At 42.6% G+C, this 15,947-nt stretch overlaps 2 protein-coding genes across 8 annotated transcripts in view; one reads left to right on the forward strand and one right to left on the reverse strand.

The window, feature by feature from the left end:
• Positions 1–15,947, reverse strand: part of Gsap (gamma-secretase activating protein) — an 89,660-nt gene that overhangs the window by 33,469 nt on the left and 40,244 nt on the right. For all 7 annotated transcript variants that reach the window (XM_027393446.2, XM_027393445.2, XM_027393449.2 and 4 more), the window contains 5 exons: positions 15,427–15,504; positions 13,940–14,017; positions 3,464–3,556; positions 3,121–3,341; positions 160–229 (listed from right to left, as the gene is read on the reverse strand). In XM_027393446.2, the coding sequence (XP_027249247.1) occupies positions 160–229; positions 3,121–3,341; positions 3,464–3,556; positions 13,940–14,017; positions 15,427–15,504 (540 nt within the window). The remainder of the gene's footprint in view (positions 1–159; positions 230–3,120; positions 3,342–3,463; positions 3,557–13,939; positions 14,018–15,426; positions 15,505–15,947) is intronic.
• LOC103162762 (40S ribosomal protein S2-like) lies at positions 1,841–2,608 on the forward strand. Its single transcript, XM_035450925.1, has one exon. The coding sequence runs from the start codon at positions 1,932–1,934 to the stop codon at positions 2,595–2,597; it is 666 nt and encodes a 221-aa protein (XP_035306816.1). The 5' UTR covers positions 1,841–1,931; the 3' UTR covers positions 2,598–2,608.

A 15,947-nucleotide genomic window follows, 5' to 3' on the forward strand; every position in this document is an offset into this window, starting at 1 on the left:
AGAATGAAATTTAATTAGCAGCTTATTGCCATGAAGTTTTTTTTAAAAAATCACTCCTAAGCAGCATTTTTACAGAGGCATTCCTTATCAATTTACTGATTTCCCTCCAGCAAAAAGGGTCCAGTGTCCAGTGCTAAGTGCAACATCAACAACACTTACCAATTAGAAATTCCTGAATGAGGTCAAATGAATGGCAGCCAGAGACATGTTCACAAACCCACTGAATAATCTTCAAAAAAAAAAAAAAAGATAAACCACAGAACCCTGTTGACTTTTAGATCTGCACTCAGTCCCACTAAAGTAATACAAAAACACACAATGAACAACACATACATGAATAAGCTTGTAAATTCTACATGGATTTTTGGAGTAACCTGAAAAATATACCAACTTCCAGCTTAAAAACCTATATAGCCCTGGCTGAGTATGTCAGTATGAGGTGCTTTTTACATATCCTTTTAACAGGGAGCTTTGGGTAGTATGCAGATAAAACTTCAATCCAATATGTGGCTTGTTTGTTTGTTTGTTTGTTTTGCAGGAATTGATGGTGTTACACAAAGAACCCATCAAGAGAGCTGCGGGACACAGGAGCAAAGTACAATGAAACTACTGGGTTTGGAGGCAGCAGCCTGGGCTTAAAGTTCAGTGCAGTTATCACTGTGAACATGGTCACACAACTTACCCATGAGGAGCACCTCTTTACTTCCCTTACAAGGGACACATGGGACCTCTGTCATGTCTGCAACTCTCTCACAGTTCTATCCTTGTGCTAACTGCTGGAGTTCTCATCTCCTACTTTACAGGTAAGACATGTCCAGCCATGGTTCACTCTCAACAGGATGCTTGATTCTAAATCTGTCTCGCCAGGTGACTTATTTTGCATGCCTTACCTGGCCTATACAAGAGTGAAGAGTAACAGAGCTCACACCTTTGATCCCAGCACCTGGGATCACACACCTTTAATCCCAGTGCTAGGGAGTTATATAAGACAGGAACAGGGTCTCAGAGCAGGCGTTCATTCTCCAGCCACATGGAGGATAGGAAGACACTGAAGTCTCAGGATTCTCCAGCCACACTGAGGAGAGGTTACAGTCTGAGGTTTGGTGGAGCCAGGATCCCCTTTCATTCTGAGGTAGAGTGAGAGCTAGTGGCCAGCTGCTTTGCTTTTCTGATCTTCATCTTGAAGTTTGAATTCCAATATCTGTCTCTGGGTCTTTTATTTATCGAGTTACACACAATGTTACTTCTGGCCTTCACACACATGTGCATAGGTGTGCATGCACACACATGTGTGTATACACACAAAGACACATGAATATGTATCCACAAGTACAAACCTCTTAGGAAGGAATAGGAAATCAGAGACAACATTCTGGGATTGGTTTTGTGGCACAAAATGACTGCAGTTTAATCAACTGGTTCACAGAGAACAGGCCTGTTCTACACTAAAGGTAAGCAGATAAATGTATATTTTTATGTGTTTTTTAAAAAGTGTGCTTTTTTTCAACTAACTAATCAGCCTCTAACCCCAGCTATCACTGATTGACAACAGGGTTTTCCTGATCTTATACGATAGCTTCATAAAGTAAATGACAAAATAGATAACACTTCATAAGCGGCAGTGTACAATACAAACTAAGCTATCTTATTAAAAATTAATAAACATTTGTCACAAGTGCTTATGCCTTTGGCATTTGTTTGTTTGTTCTGAGAAGGCTATGACAGGAATTAGCTCTATAGTTCAAGATAGCATCAAACTTAATATGTAGCCCAGGCTGGCCTTGAACTCACAGAAATGTCTCAGGGGCCACGGTCATGGTCGTGGTCGAGGACATGACTGAGGACGTGACAGCAGCCTCGGGGCTCATGGAGGTAAAGCCGAAGACAAGGAGTGGATCCCTGTCACCAAGCTGGGCCATCTGGTTAAGGACATGAAGATCAAGTCCCTGGAGGAGATCTACCTGTTCTCCCTGCCCATTAAGGAATCCGAGATTATTGATTTCTTCCTGGGTGCATCCCTAAAGGATGAGGTTCTAAAGATCATGCCAGTGCAGAAGCAGATTCAAGCTGGCCATCGGACCAGGTTCAAGGCTTTTGTCGCTATTGGGGACTACAACGGTCATGTTGATCTTGGTGTTAAGTGCTCCAAGGAGGTAGCCACTGCCATCAGAGGGGCCATCATCCTGGCCAAACTTTCCATTGTCCCTGTGCAGAGAGGCTACTGGGGGAACAAGATTGGCAAGCCCCACACTGTTCCATGTAAAGTGACAGGCCGCTGTGGCTCTGTGTTGGTGCGTCTCATCCCTGCCCCCAGAGGCACTGGCATAGTCTCTGCTCCTGTGCCCAAGAAGCTACTGATGATGGCTGGTATTGATGACTGCTACACATCAGCCAGGGGCTGCACTGCCACCCTGGGCAACTTTGCCAAGGCCACCTTTGATGCCATCTCCAAGACCTACAGCTACCTGACCCCCGACCTCTGGAAAGAGACTGTATTCACCAAGTCTCCTTATCAGGAATTCACTGACCATCTTGTGAAAGCCCACACCAGAGTCTCTGTTCAGAGGACCCAGGCTGCAGCTGTGGCCACCACATAAGGGTTTTTATACAAGGAAAATAAAGTGAATTAAGTCTGAAAACAAAACAAAACAAGAAAACACAGACATGGAGAGAAAAGCAGGTAGCTGAGAAACTCACTGTTGCCTGTGTGTCCTTGGAGGAATCTGTGCTTACAGTATTGGAAACCAGAAAAGTGCAACTGTAACATGAATACGTTGGACAAAGTAACAGTTCATAACCCCAGGCCAGGTGAAGCAGGATGGCACAAGATTTCAACACACTACTTAAAAGAGCATACCATGTAAAACATATGCATTGCTCCTTTGGGGGATTTTCCATTTAATAGTATTAAGCCAGAGTTGATGTAAGATAACTGAAGTCATGGAAAGTGACATGACAGATGAAGGGAACAACTGTACTCAACAGCCAGATGCATGACCTTCACAGTCTGGCAGACAGCCACCACTGCTACCGAGCAAAAATCACTTCTGATCATCTTGAAGCAACAAGAATGTTTGGTGCAGTCTGCTGTCAGTGTGCAGGCTCACACAATCTTCTCACCTGGTCTTCCTGGAAACCTGGGTCCTGACCACACGAGAGTGCACAGTGCAATGCAGCCATCTTCTCACAGTCCAGGTGGGCGGCGTTCCATAGGAACCACAGCAGGTACGACTGGTCAAGGGTTGCTCTATAGACCTTTCCAGAAGAGCAGTCCAGTATGAGGGACCCCGGCAGGGACTGTAAGGGACTGGGAGGTAGCACAGCAGCCATTTTGTTGTTTCCTAGCAAACATTAAAAAATAAAAATAAAAAGCAGACCATCAAATAAGAGAACCTCTCTGAGCCAGACAGTTGCTGAAGTCAGAACAAGCCCAAGTAGACTGCATTCATGAGAGACACCATACCTGTCAGAAACAGACTGTGGCAGATCAAGTCTGGGTGCTGAATATTAAGTAAATGAAGGAAATGGCCAGGGAAGTAAACAGCCACAAGGTATCCTATAGGAAAGAGAGATTGGAGTCATCCACATGTGATAAAAATCTATCTAGGTGCAGATAAACCCAAGAACAACACATTTTACTAGACATAGCAAACAGGATTTATTTGTTTGTTTGTTTTTATCAGATTGCTATGAGTATCGTCACCTGAGTAGGCAGATCTGACTGGCTTTGTGTGTGGCTCACCCTCTTTACAGTAAGTCATGGTTGTACTGTTTATGTCTGAGTGATCTGGAAAGAAATTAGTATAAAAATGTCAAGCAACATGAATGACTCCTCAATATGATATGCTGGGAACAGCTTGTAATAGGAATTTTTCTTCATCTTTTTGATGGTTTGAGGAAGCTATGAAATACGGTTTCTCATTCAGCATCATGCTTTTTTTTTTTTTAGGAAATTTGAAGATTGTATTTATCAAGAGCGTGTCTCTGGGAGCCTTGGCATTCTGGGCAGTACATTGGTTTTTCTGTGTACCTAGCTCCTAGAGTTGGCACCTTCATAGTCCCTATACATAGATATTTGCATAACCAGAACATGTACCCAAATTGTGACATATTATAAAAACAGGCTCCTAGAGTCTCAGAAAAACAGAGTAGTGAATTTCACAGAAGAAACTTCTGTTTCCTGTCAGCTGGCGGGGCTCCCTCCTCTAAGAGGCACACGCTGGTCTCTGCTGTGGAAGCACTCGTGGAAAGGGCAGGGTAGAGGATATAAAACTCCAGCCAATTAAAGTGTTCTTTAAGAAGACATTAAAGAACATAATGAAAGAATTACAAAGCTCGTATCATTGTGGCACTACTATTGCAGCAAATGAAAGAAACTGTCTAGAGGGACCTCCTAGAAACGGTATCCAGGGACCTGTGTTAGCTCCTAACACGGTGATTTAACCGATGTGTCATGTGGTGCTATGTCCCAGGCAAGAGGACATTTGAAAGGTACTGTGGTGTCATACAATCGTTGCGATAGTATGGGAGATTCCTGCTGATAATTGTTTAGTGGACTCTAGGGGTTTTCCATCCCTTGGTGTGTAAGACAGTCTGCCATAAAAACGAGTGCTTCTCCAAAATGTCAGTAGTTAGCTGACAGGGCCAACTGATGGCTCTTACTCATGCACTGATCTGTAGAGCCAGTGACTGTGTCGAGTTGTGACATTTTCATTACTTTAATTTATTTGTTTGGGGGAGTGCATATTGAGAACAACTTGTGGTGTCTTCCATCCTGGAACTGAAGTTAGGTCAGGCTTGCGATCGAGAGCCCTTACCTGTTGGCTGAGCTGTCTGGCCTGCCCTAGATTATCTTTTTGATTAAAGGTGCAAATGTGATTAGGACATTGAGATGAGGAGAGGATCCTGGGTTATGTGGCAACTCAGTGTGATCAAAATGTTACTAAGAGGAAGGGACAGAGGAACTTGCCTGCAGAGAGTGACCACATGGTGACAAAGCAACAGGAGAGGAAACTAGCCTCCAGATGCCGGAGGAGGCAGGAAGTAAGTTCCCAGTCCTGCCCATAACCTGACTTCAGTTTCTCAGCACACCTTTCCAATTTCTGAACTTCAGCCTGGGAACAGAACACTTAGGCTTCTTGAGCCTAACTTTTGTGGTCATTTGTTATACAGCGGTGGAAAGCAATAGACTGCCTCTTGAGAAAGACACTGAAAGGAACCTGGGCCCGAGTCTAACCCTTTCTCAGCCCCAGCTCCATTGTCTGTGTAATGGGGTATCTTTCCCAGGCAGAGCTGTTGTTAGGCTCAAAATTAAGTAAAATATTTAACATACACTCTTTGTTAAATGGTGTCTTTTTCTATAAGCCTGACTTACACAGATGTTGCTGTGTGGCGATTCCCTCCACGTTAAAACACCCTCATGGAGGGAAAGGCAGAGGCTCAGTGGTGCTCCTATAGGCCATCCCAGGAAACATACTGATTTACCACGATGGACTTGGGTGGAAACATTCCTTTGGTCTGTTGTTGCCCTATCTCCGGTGAAAAGGAATTTCTCTGTGTTTCCCCAGGAAAAATAATTTTACTGCTATCTATATGGGGTCCATAAGAAAAAAATTAAGTCTCTATTCATCAATCAATGCAAGCGCTTTTCAACAGAGTAATAATAAATGGAAATCATCAGCAATGGATAGCAAAACATACTACTCAAAAAAGTAACTGTTTTCATGAAAATTTCCTCAAGAATGGTTTAAATCGCCCTTTCCGCCGACTCATCACAGACCAGGTGAGTGACCCCCTGCTTTTACCCAACTCCTGTCCTAAGCGCCATTCACCCAGATCCCTCCAGGTTTGTCCCTGCTTGAAATAGACACGCCCAGGCAGGGAGGAGCTCCCTGAATCTGGGTACAGGCCACTCTTCCTTCTGTTCCCGGCAACCGATCCGCCAGGAGGTGAGTGATCCACCGCTCTTACCCAACTCCCTATCAAAGCCCCATCCATCCCGATCTCCCCGGGGCCTGCTCCTGCTTGGGGTAGACCTGCCCAGGCAGTGAGGAACCCCCAGAGCCTGGAAACACACCACTCTTACTTCCTGTCCCCCCACACACACACCGGATCCCTATGGAGGCCTAACTCCTTCAGAGTGAGGAGACTACGAGGAGAGGCAAGACCATCCAGAGCTTCGGACATTGAATTCCTGGCCCACACACACTACAGCATAACAAGAGGAGATAGAAAGATCCTACCTGCACTCACTGGAAAAACATATGGGAAGAAGACAGAATAAGAACTCGCTCAACAACAGAAAGACCAATATGACACCACCAGAATCTAGGGACTCCACTCCAGCAAGACCTGAAAAGCCCAACATAGTGCATGAAGAAGAGATGGACCTCAAAAATTATCTCAGCAAGATGATAGAGACCTTCAAAGAGGAAACAAGAAAATCCCTTAAAGAAATAGAAGAAAAAGCAAGCAAAAAATTACACGAAATGGAGGAAAAGACAAACCAAAAAATTCAAGAAATAAACAAATCTCTTAAAGAATCTAAAGAAACCCAAGATAAAACAACCAAACAAGTGAAGGAAGCTCTTGAAACAGTTCAAAGCATGAAAGCTGAATTAGACACAATAAAGAAAACACAGAATGAGGCGATGCTGGAAATGGAAAGACTGGATAAACGATCAGGATCTAAAGATGTGAGTATAACTAATAGAATCCAAGAGACAGAAGAGAGAATCTCAGCTATTGAAGACTCACTAGAGGATATACATTCATCAACCAAAGAAAACCTCAAGTCCAACAAATCCCTAACACAAAATATCCAGGAAATATGGGACACCATGAAAAGACCAAACCTAAGAATAATAGGTGTAGAAGAAGGTGAAGAAACACTGCTCAAAGGTACAGAAAACATATTCAACAAAATCATAGAAGAAAACTTCCCCAACCTACAGAAAGATATGCCTATGAAAGTACAAGAAGCTTATAGGACACCAAACAGACTGGACCACAAAAAGAAGTCCCCCCGACACATAATAATCAAAACTCCAAATCTACAGAATAAAGAGAAAATATTAAGAGCTGCAAAAGAAAAAGGCCAAGTAACATATAAAGGCAAACCAATTAGAATCACACCCGACTTCTCAACGGAAACTCTGAAAGCCAGAAGGTCTTGGATAGATAGCCTACAAGCACTAAGGGAGCATGGATGTCAACCCAGATTACTGTACCCAGCAAAACTTTCAATCATTGTAGATGGAGAAAACAAGATATTCCATGACAAAAACAGATTTAAACAATACATATCCACAAATCCAGCACTACAGAAGGTTCTGGAAGGAAAACTCCAACCCAAGGAACATAACTACATGCACAAAAACACAGGCAATAGATAATCTAATTTTGCCAAACACAAAAAGAAGCAGGAGGGCAAAATCCACACACAATGACACCACCAACAATAAATCCAAAACAAACAAGAACCAACGAACAATGGGCATTAATATCCCTAAATGTCAATGGTCTTAACTTACCCATTAAAAGATATAGGCTAACAGAATGGATACGAAGACAGAATCCTATCCTTCTGCTGTTTACAAGAAACACACCTCAACTTCAAAGACAGGCGATACCTCAGAGTAAAAGGATGGGAAAAGATTTTCCAATCAAATGGCCTCAAGAAACAAGCCGGTGTAGCAATCCTAATATCTAACAAATTGGACTTTAAACTAAAATCAATCAAAAGAGATGAAGAAGGGCATTTCATACTCATCACAGGAAAAGTCCATCAAGATGAAATCTCAATCCTGAACATCTATGCTCCAAATACGAAGGCACCCACATTTGTGAAAGAAACATTACTAAAGCTCAAACCACACATAAAACCACACACACTTATAGTAGGAGACTTCAACACCCCCCTTACGCCACTAGACAGGACCACCAGACAGAAACTTAACAAAGAAACAAAGGATCTGAAAGAAGTTATGACCCAACTGGGGTTAACGGATATCTATAGAGCATTCCATCCAAACTCAAAAGAATATACCTTCTTCTCAGCACCACATGGCACCTTCTCTAAAATTGACCACATAGTAGGCAACAAAGCAAACCTCCATAGTTACAAAAGAATTGAAATAACCTCCTGTATCTTATCAGACCACCATGCATTAAAGCTAGAATTCAGCAACAATACAAATGGCAGAAAACCTGCAAACTTTTGGAAAATGAATAACACCCAATTGCACCATTCCTGGGTTGAGGAAGAAATAAAAAAAAAAAATTAAAGACTTCCTAGAATCTAATGAGAATGCAGACACAACATACCCAAACTTATGGGACACTCTGAAAGCAGTGCTAAGAGGGAAGTTCATAGCACTAAGTGCCCACATGAAGAAACTAGAGAAAAGTCACATTAGAGAACTGACAGAACAACTGAAAGCACTAGAGCAAAAAGAAGCAAACTCACCAAGGAGGAGTAGACGCCAGGAAATAATCAACCTGAGAGCTGAAATCAATAAAGTAGAAACTAGGAAAACATTACAAAGAATCAATGAAACAAAGAGTTGGTTCTTTGAGAAGATCAACAAGATAGACAAACCTCTAGCCAAACTAACCAAAAGGCAGAGAGAGAGCACGCTAATTAACAAAATCAGAAACGAAAAGGGGGATATAACAACGGACACTGTGGAAATCCAGAGAATCTTTAGGTCATACTTTGAAAATCTGTACTCCACAAAATTCGAAAATCTAATGGAAATGGACAGTTTCCTGGATAAATATCACTTACCAAAATTAAATCAAGATCAGATAAACAGTTTAAATCGACCCATAACCCCTAATGAAATAGAAGCAGTCATCAAAAGCCTCCCAACCAAAAAAAGCCCAGGGCCAGATGGCTTCACTGCAGAATTCTACCAGAAATTCAAACAAGAGCTGATACCAGTACTCCTCAAACTGTTCTGCACAATAGAAGCAGATGGGATATTGCCAAACTCTTTCTATGAGGCTACAATCACTTTGATACCCAAGCCACACAAAGATAAGACTAAGAAAGAGAACTACAGACCAATATCCCTCATGAACATGATGCTAAAATACTCAATAAAATATTGGCTAATCGAATCCAAGAACATATCAGAAAAATCATCCACCATGATCAAGTAGGCTTCATCCCAGGGATGCAAGGATGGTTCAACATACGAAAAACCATCAATGTAATCCACCATATAAACAAACTGAAAAAGAAAAACCACATGATCATCTCACTAGATGCTGAAAAAGCCTTTGACAAAATCCAACATCCCTTCATGATAAAGATCTTGGAGAGAACAGGAATAACAGGAACATATCTAAACATGATAAACGCGATATACACCAAACCAATAGCCAACATCAAACTAAATGGAGAGAAACTAGAAGCGTTTCCTCTAAAATCAGGAACAAGACAAGGCTGTCCACTCTCTCCATACCTCTTCAATATTGTACTTGAAGTTCTAGCTAGAGCAATAAGACAAGAACAGGGGATCAAAGGGATACAAATTGGAAAGGACGAAGTCAAACTTTCACTATTTGCAGATGACATGATAGTCTACATAAGTGACCCGAAAAACTCTACCAGGAAACTCCTACAGCTGATAAACACCTTCAGCAAGGTAGCAGGATACAAAATTAACTCAAAAAAATCTGTAGCCCTACTGTATACAGATGATAAACTCAATGAGAAAGAAATCATGGAAACATCACCTTTCACAATATCCACAAGCAACATAAAATATCTGGGGGTAACACTAACCAAAAAAGTGAAAGACCTGTACAATAAGAACTTTGAGACTTTAAAGAAAGAAATTAAAGAAGATACCAGAAAGTGGAAAGATCTCCCATGCTCTTGGATAGGCAGAATTAACATAGTAAAAATGGCAATCCTACCAAAAGCAATCTACAGATTCAACGCAATCCCCATCAAAATCCCAACACAGTTTTTCACAGACATTGAAAGAACAATACTCAACTTTATATGGAAAAATAAAAAACCCAGGATAGCCAAAACAACTCTTTACAATAAAAGATCTTCTGGAGGCATCACCATCCCTGACTTCAAGCTCTACTATAGAGCCATAGTTTTGAAAACAGCTTGGTATTGGCACAAGAATAGACAGATAGACCAATGGAATCGAATTGAAGATCCAGATATTAACCCACGCACCTACGAACACCTTATTTTTGACAAAGGTGCTAAATCCATACAATGGAAAAAAGATCACATCTTCAACAAATGGTGCTGGCACAATTGGATTCGGACATGCAGAAAATTGCAGATAGATCCATACCTGTCACCATGCACGAAACTTAAGTACAAATGGATCAAAGATCTCTCCATAAATCCAGCCACACTGAATCTTTTAGAAGAGAAAGTGGGAGTAACCCTTGAACAAATTGGCACAGGAGAATGATTCCTGAACATCACGCCAGAAGCACAGACACTGAGGTCTGCAATCAATAAATGGGACCTCCTGAAACTGAGAAGCTTCTGTAAGGCAAAGGACACAGTCAGTAAGACAAAACGACCACCCACAGAATGGGAAAAGATCTTCACCAGCCCCACATCTGACAGAGGACTGATTTCCAAAATATACAAGGAGCTCAAGAAGCTAGCCACCAAAACACCATACAATGAAATTAAAAAGTGGGGTGCAGAACTAAACAGAGATTTTTCAACAGAGGAATCTGAAATGGCTGAAAGACACTTAAGAAAGTGCTCAAAATCCTTGGCCATCAGAGAAATGCAACTCAAAACAACTCTGAGATACCACCTCACACATGTCAGAATGGCTAAAATCAAAAATACCAATGACAACCTTTGCTGGAGAGGATGCGGAGAAGAAGGAACACTCCTCCATTTCTGGTGGGAGTGTGAACTCTTAGACCACTTTGGAAATCATTATGGTGGTTGCTCAGAAAAATGGGAATCAATCTACCTCAAGATCCAGCCATTCCTCTCTTGGGTATATACCCAAATACTGCATGTCCATACAACAAGGACATATGTTCAACCATGTTCATAGCAGCATTGTTTGTAATAGCCAGAACCTGGAAGCAACCTAGATGCCCCTCAACTGAAGAATGGAAAGAGAAAATGTGGTACATTTATACAATGGAGTACTACTCAGCAGAAAAATGCAATGGAATCTTGAAATTCGCAGGCAAATGGATGGAACTAGAAGAAACCATCCTGAGTGAGGTAACCCAATCACAAAAAGACAAACATGGTATGTACTCACTCATATATGATTTTTAGACATAGAGCAAAGGTTTACCAGCCTATAATCCTCTTCCCCAAAGAAACTAGAAATCATGAATGACTCTAAGGGATAAATGGACCCCAGGAATGGGAAGTGGCATGAACTCCCGAGCTAATTGAGAGCATGAGGGTAGGGGAGTGGGTGCTGCCACAATAAGAGCACAAGAAGAAGAGTAGAGGAGAAGAAATGGAGGAGCAGATATATTGAGTTGGGGGAAGAATAGAGGAGAGAGAGCAGGATGAGAGATACCATATCAGAGGGAGCCACTATAGGTCCGAGAAGAGATCTGGAACTAGGGAGATCTCCAGAGACCTACAAGGATGACACGATCTGACAGTCCGGGCAGTGGAGGAGAGGATGGCCTAGAAGCCCTTCCCCTAGAATGAGATTGATGACTACTCTCTATGCTATCCTAGAGTCCTCATCCAGTGGCTGATGGAAGCAGAGACAGACATCCACAGAAATACACTGAGCTGAAATCTGGAACCTAGTTGAAGAGAGGGAGGAATGAAGAACGAAAGGGTCTGTACCAGGTTGGAGAAACCCACAGAAACAGTTGGCCTGAAAAAGGGAAAGCATATGGACCCCAGATGCTCTTTGGGAGGCCAGTACGGGACTGATCCAGTCCCCTGATCATGGATGCCAATGGGGAGGCCCCTGCACTCCTGGGATCCTCCGGAGGTGGACTGGCATTTTGCCCTGGTGTGTGTGGGGGACTTTGAGAGCCCATCCCACTTGAAGGGATGCGCTCTGTCTCTGGACACATGGGGAGGGGCCTAGGCCCAGCACAGGAAGATTTGGTGGACTTGGTGGAGCCCTGGTTGGGGGCCCTACCCTGCCTGGGGAGTGGTGGGTGGATGGGGTGGGGGGTAGGTTGGAGGTGGGGGAGAAGGAATGGGGGTGAGGGGAGGGAGAGGGAGAGGGGAATTACATGTGAAACAAGCCTGTTCCCTAACTTGAATTAATAATAATAATAATAATAATAATAATAATAATAATAATAATAATAAAAAGTGAAAAAAAAGAATGGTTTAAATCTTAGATACAACCTTATACCTGTTAATAAGTCATGCATGTGTAGACACAAACTGTTTATAAACTCTGGTACTTTTGCCCTCTGCAAGACCATGGACTGAATCATGCTGTCCTTTCTAACAATTCCCAGGAGGAGGAAAGGAAGAGCGTGGTTAGTGGATAGGTCCCCATTACTGTTGAGACGGACATTGATGCAGCACTGCTGATGGGAGCCATGGCTAGACTCTCTCTCCCCCGCATCAAGAAGCAGCAGAGCCAGGCTGTCCAAGGCCCTTCCCCACAGGTCCAATATCGTGTCAAAATGTGCCATGTGCTGGCCCACATAGCAAAAGAGACTTACCCTCACCAACAGAATCATTCAGAATAAAAATTGGGGGCTTATTTTTAGTTCTCACTTCTCCCAGTTCTCTCACACAACACTTGGTCAAACCTTTGTCACTGAAGCAGATGGACTGGCAAGCAGGGATAGGAAAACATAGCAAAGAGCTGTGTGCTGTAAACACAGAGCTTCCCCCATTAAATGATGTGCCCTTCCCATATGTAAGCGTGTCCCAGGGCTATCACCAATCACTTATGCTTTGGACCTCACCTTCCACTTTCAGTGTGGAGCCGCAGTAAACCTTTACACACTGTCCTTACTACACAGAATTCCACAATACGCTCAAATCTAATACTAAGTTTCCCTTTGCCATATTTACTTAGAGAACACAATTCACTGAAGTGGTCCATAAATCATTAATGGGGCCTTTGTAAGCCTTTTATGATTAATGTGAGGGAACAGACAATTGTCTAAAGACCTTTCTTCCTCTAGAATCTAGGGCCAACATGATTTCTGATTTCTCCCGGCTCTAAGGGGACATCTTATTCATGGTCATTTGTATAGTAACAAATGCTTTCTAAGGACTGCTTCCAATCAAGCTCACAGCCTGGGATCTCTAAAAAAGGAAGACACACTTCAACCCCAAAAGCTGATGAGTTGAATAAGGGGGCACATGCTAGAGAAACTTTGTCCCCTCATACTTAAAAGGGTTGGTGACTGTCACCACAAGCCATGTCTCAGAGGTATGAGAAAATGGAGTCATGGAGGAAAAAAATGAGTGAAGTCTGGGGAAGAGCATATGTTGAAAGAACAGAGTAGAGAGAGGTCCATCACCATAACCACTGTGCTAGAACACAGTAGAGAGAGGTCCATCACCATAACCACTGGGCCAGTTGGTTTTATTGCCAACTTGACACAAAGTAGAGTCACCTGGAAAGAGGAAACTAAAGAATAGCCTAGATCAAATTGACCTGTGGGTAAGTCTTCTGTGGGGCATTTTCCTGATTAATCGGTGTGGGAGGCCCAGTCCACTGTGGCAGGTGCATCCCCTAGGCAAGCTGGCCTGAGAGATATAAGAAAGCATGGAGAACATGACCCAGAAGAGGGAGAAAACAAGAGTGAGAGCTAGCCAGCAAGCAGGCAGCATTCCGCCATGGTTTCTTCAGTTTCTGCTTAAGTTCTTGTCTGACTTCCCTCAGTGATGATAGACTGTTGCTTCAAGTGTAAGCTGAAATCAAGTCTTTCCCCCAGGTTGTTTTTGGTCATGTTTACCATGGATACCCACCAAGGTTGAGAAAAGTAATTCCCTTTGTCACGTGTGAGCCGGCACTCCCAGGAGCAGAAGTGAAGGTCTTTCTGTACCCTGCAGATGAAGAACATGAAGTCTTGTTAAGAAACAAGGCTAGTATTGGCCTCACACTGTGTAATAGTCAGGGCAAGTGCCTGCTGGCTTCTAGAATTCATGGTGCCCTCAGTCTCCAAAAGCTACTAACATGAACCATCTGAGAGTGGTCACAGTGGAGCAGATGACCCAGCTCAGGCAAAAACCCAGACTTGGATTGTGTAGGGAGGGGAGAGTCCAATGGGAGTCTATTCAATGAGCTAAGGTGGGGGGGGGTCTTGGGGTCATTTCTACACATTACAGTTTTTACCAAGCCTCTAAGATTTCTCCAGCTCACAGCCCCATGTTTAGCTAGAAGGAAGATTAAGCTGCCTATGAAACTCTGTGTTGGACTTCACTCTAGTCTTCTAACTCAGTCAGTCTGTGTGCTGATTGGAATCATTACACTGATTATTAGAAACACACAAAAAATGTCCTGTATAAGCTCACACTACTTAAGAATATGTCTACATGTAGTTCTGAAGTTTCTTTCAGTTCTTCCATTAAAAAGTTCTTAAACGTTTCTGCCCTGACCTCTAACACCCCAGTAACATCAGGCTCTACTTGGGATTGTAGACTTTTATGTGGCTTGGCATAAAAGAAATTGACTACTAGAACAGGAATTTCATCTTTAAAAAAGTTTCAGTCACACTCATAACATGTTCTCTGCAAATATATATAAAAAAATGTTTTTTGGAGACATGGTCTCCCTATGTAGCCACGGCTGGCCTGCAACTTGCTGTGTAAGCCAGGATAGCCTTGAACTCAGAGATCTGCCTGCCTCTGCCTCCCGAGTACTAAAGCTAAAGGTGTGCACTACTGTGTCTGGCACAAATATAGATTCGTAAGGAATTAAACAACCAAGCCAAAATCCTCCTTAGCACGGTTCAAACTGAAACTGTTGCCAGGCAAGCTATGTGACCGCAGAAGTGGCAGAGGCTGACACTTCATCCCACTCCCCAGAATGTCGCGTGCCTGCATCGCAGGCCATAGACATGTGAAATGAAATAAATACCTTAGTTTGATGGCATAGCAGATTCTGGAACGTTTACATTTGAGATAAAAGAAGATTTTAACTAAATCTCTATGTAACCATGTGAATTAAAAGCATAAAGTCCCGTTTAGTGATAACTAAATAGCAAACCAACATCCACTAGAAATGGCCTGTAGTCTGGAACAAGCCACATGCTGGTATTAAACATTTGTACAACAGTTACCTATCTGACTACATACCATTAATGAATTCCTTCATAAAACATAGCCATACAGCTAATCACAAAATACAATGATAAAACTGTTTGCTAAGTGTTAAGATGCTTGCAGTCCATCTAATTTCCTACTATTTGGAAAAGGCAAAATGTAAAAGTAACAGAGAATAAGCTAAAAAGTACCTTTATGAAGGTAAAACACTGAATATGTGATTTCTTCCCCAGAGTCAAACTTTGGGCTGTAGCACACACACAAACTGCCTGAAAGAAGAGAAGGTTAATTTAATAACATTTGAATAATCTGCATAGTAAATTTCACGGGCCATTATTCACCTTCCCCACCTTAGATTAATCCTAAATTCACAAAGTGGTATTAATAAGTTGCTATGAAATTTCAAGTCAGCATTTATCACCCACTGTTATGGACAGGCTATGAAGGGCGGGCACACAGTCCCTGTATGGGAAGCTTCAGGGGTCTAGAAAAGACCCCGCCTTCTTAGAGCTCTGGTGAGTGTTGAATACTCTGTCACCTTACCTGGCTGTCCCCACCACCACCACCAGCCATTGCTTCCCAGCTATCCAAACTGTGTTCAAAGCAAGATTGAAATGCAAACTATGTTCCTTTCCTATGAGCAATGAGAGCAAATGCAATATATGAGACCATACTCATAGTACTGGGTCCCTGACAGCTTTGGCCCACATAG

Source organism: Cricetulus griseus, assembly GCF_003668045.3.
Source record: "Cricetulus griseus strain 17A/GY chromosome 1 unlocalized genomic scaffold, alternate assembly CriGri-PICRH-1.0 chr1_0, whole genome shotgun sequence".
In the NCBI taxonomy this organism is placed as follows: domain Eukaryota; kingdom Metazoa; phylum Chordata; class Mammalia; order Rodentia; family Cricetidae; genus Cricetulus; species Cricetulus griseus.

Excerpts from the sequence above, each read along its gene's own strand:
- LOC103162762 (XM_035450925.1), top strand. The coding sequence starts at position 1,932 with ATGAAGATCAAGTCCCTGGAGGAGATCTACCTGTTCTCCCTGCCCATT.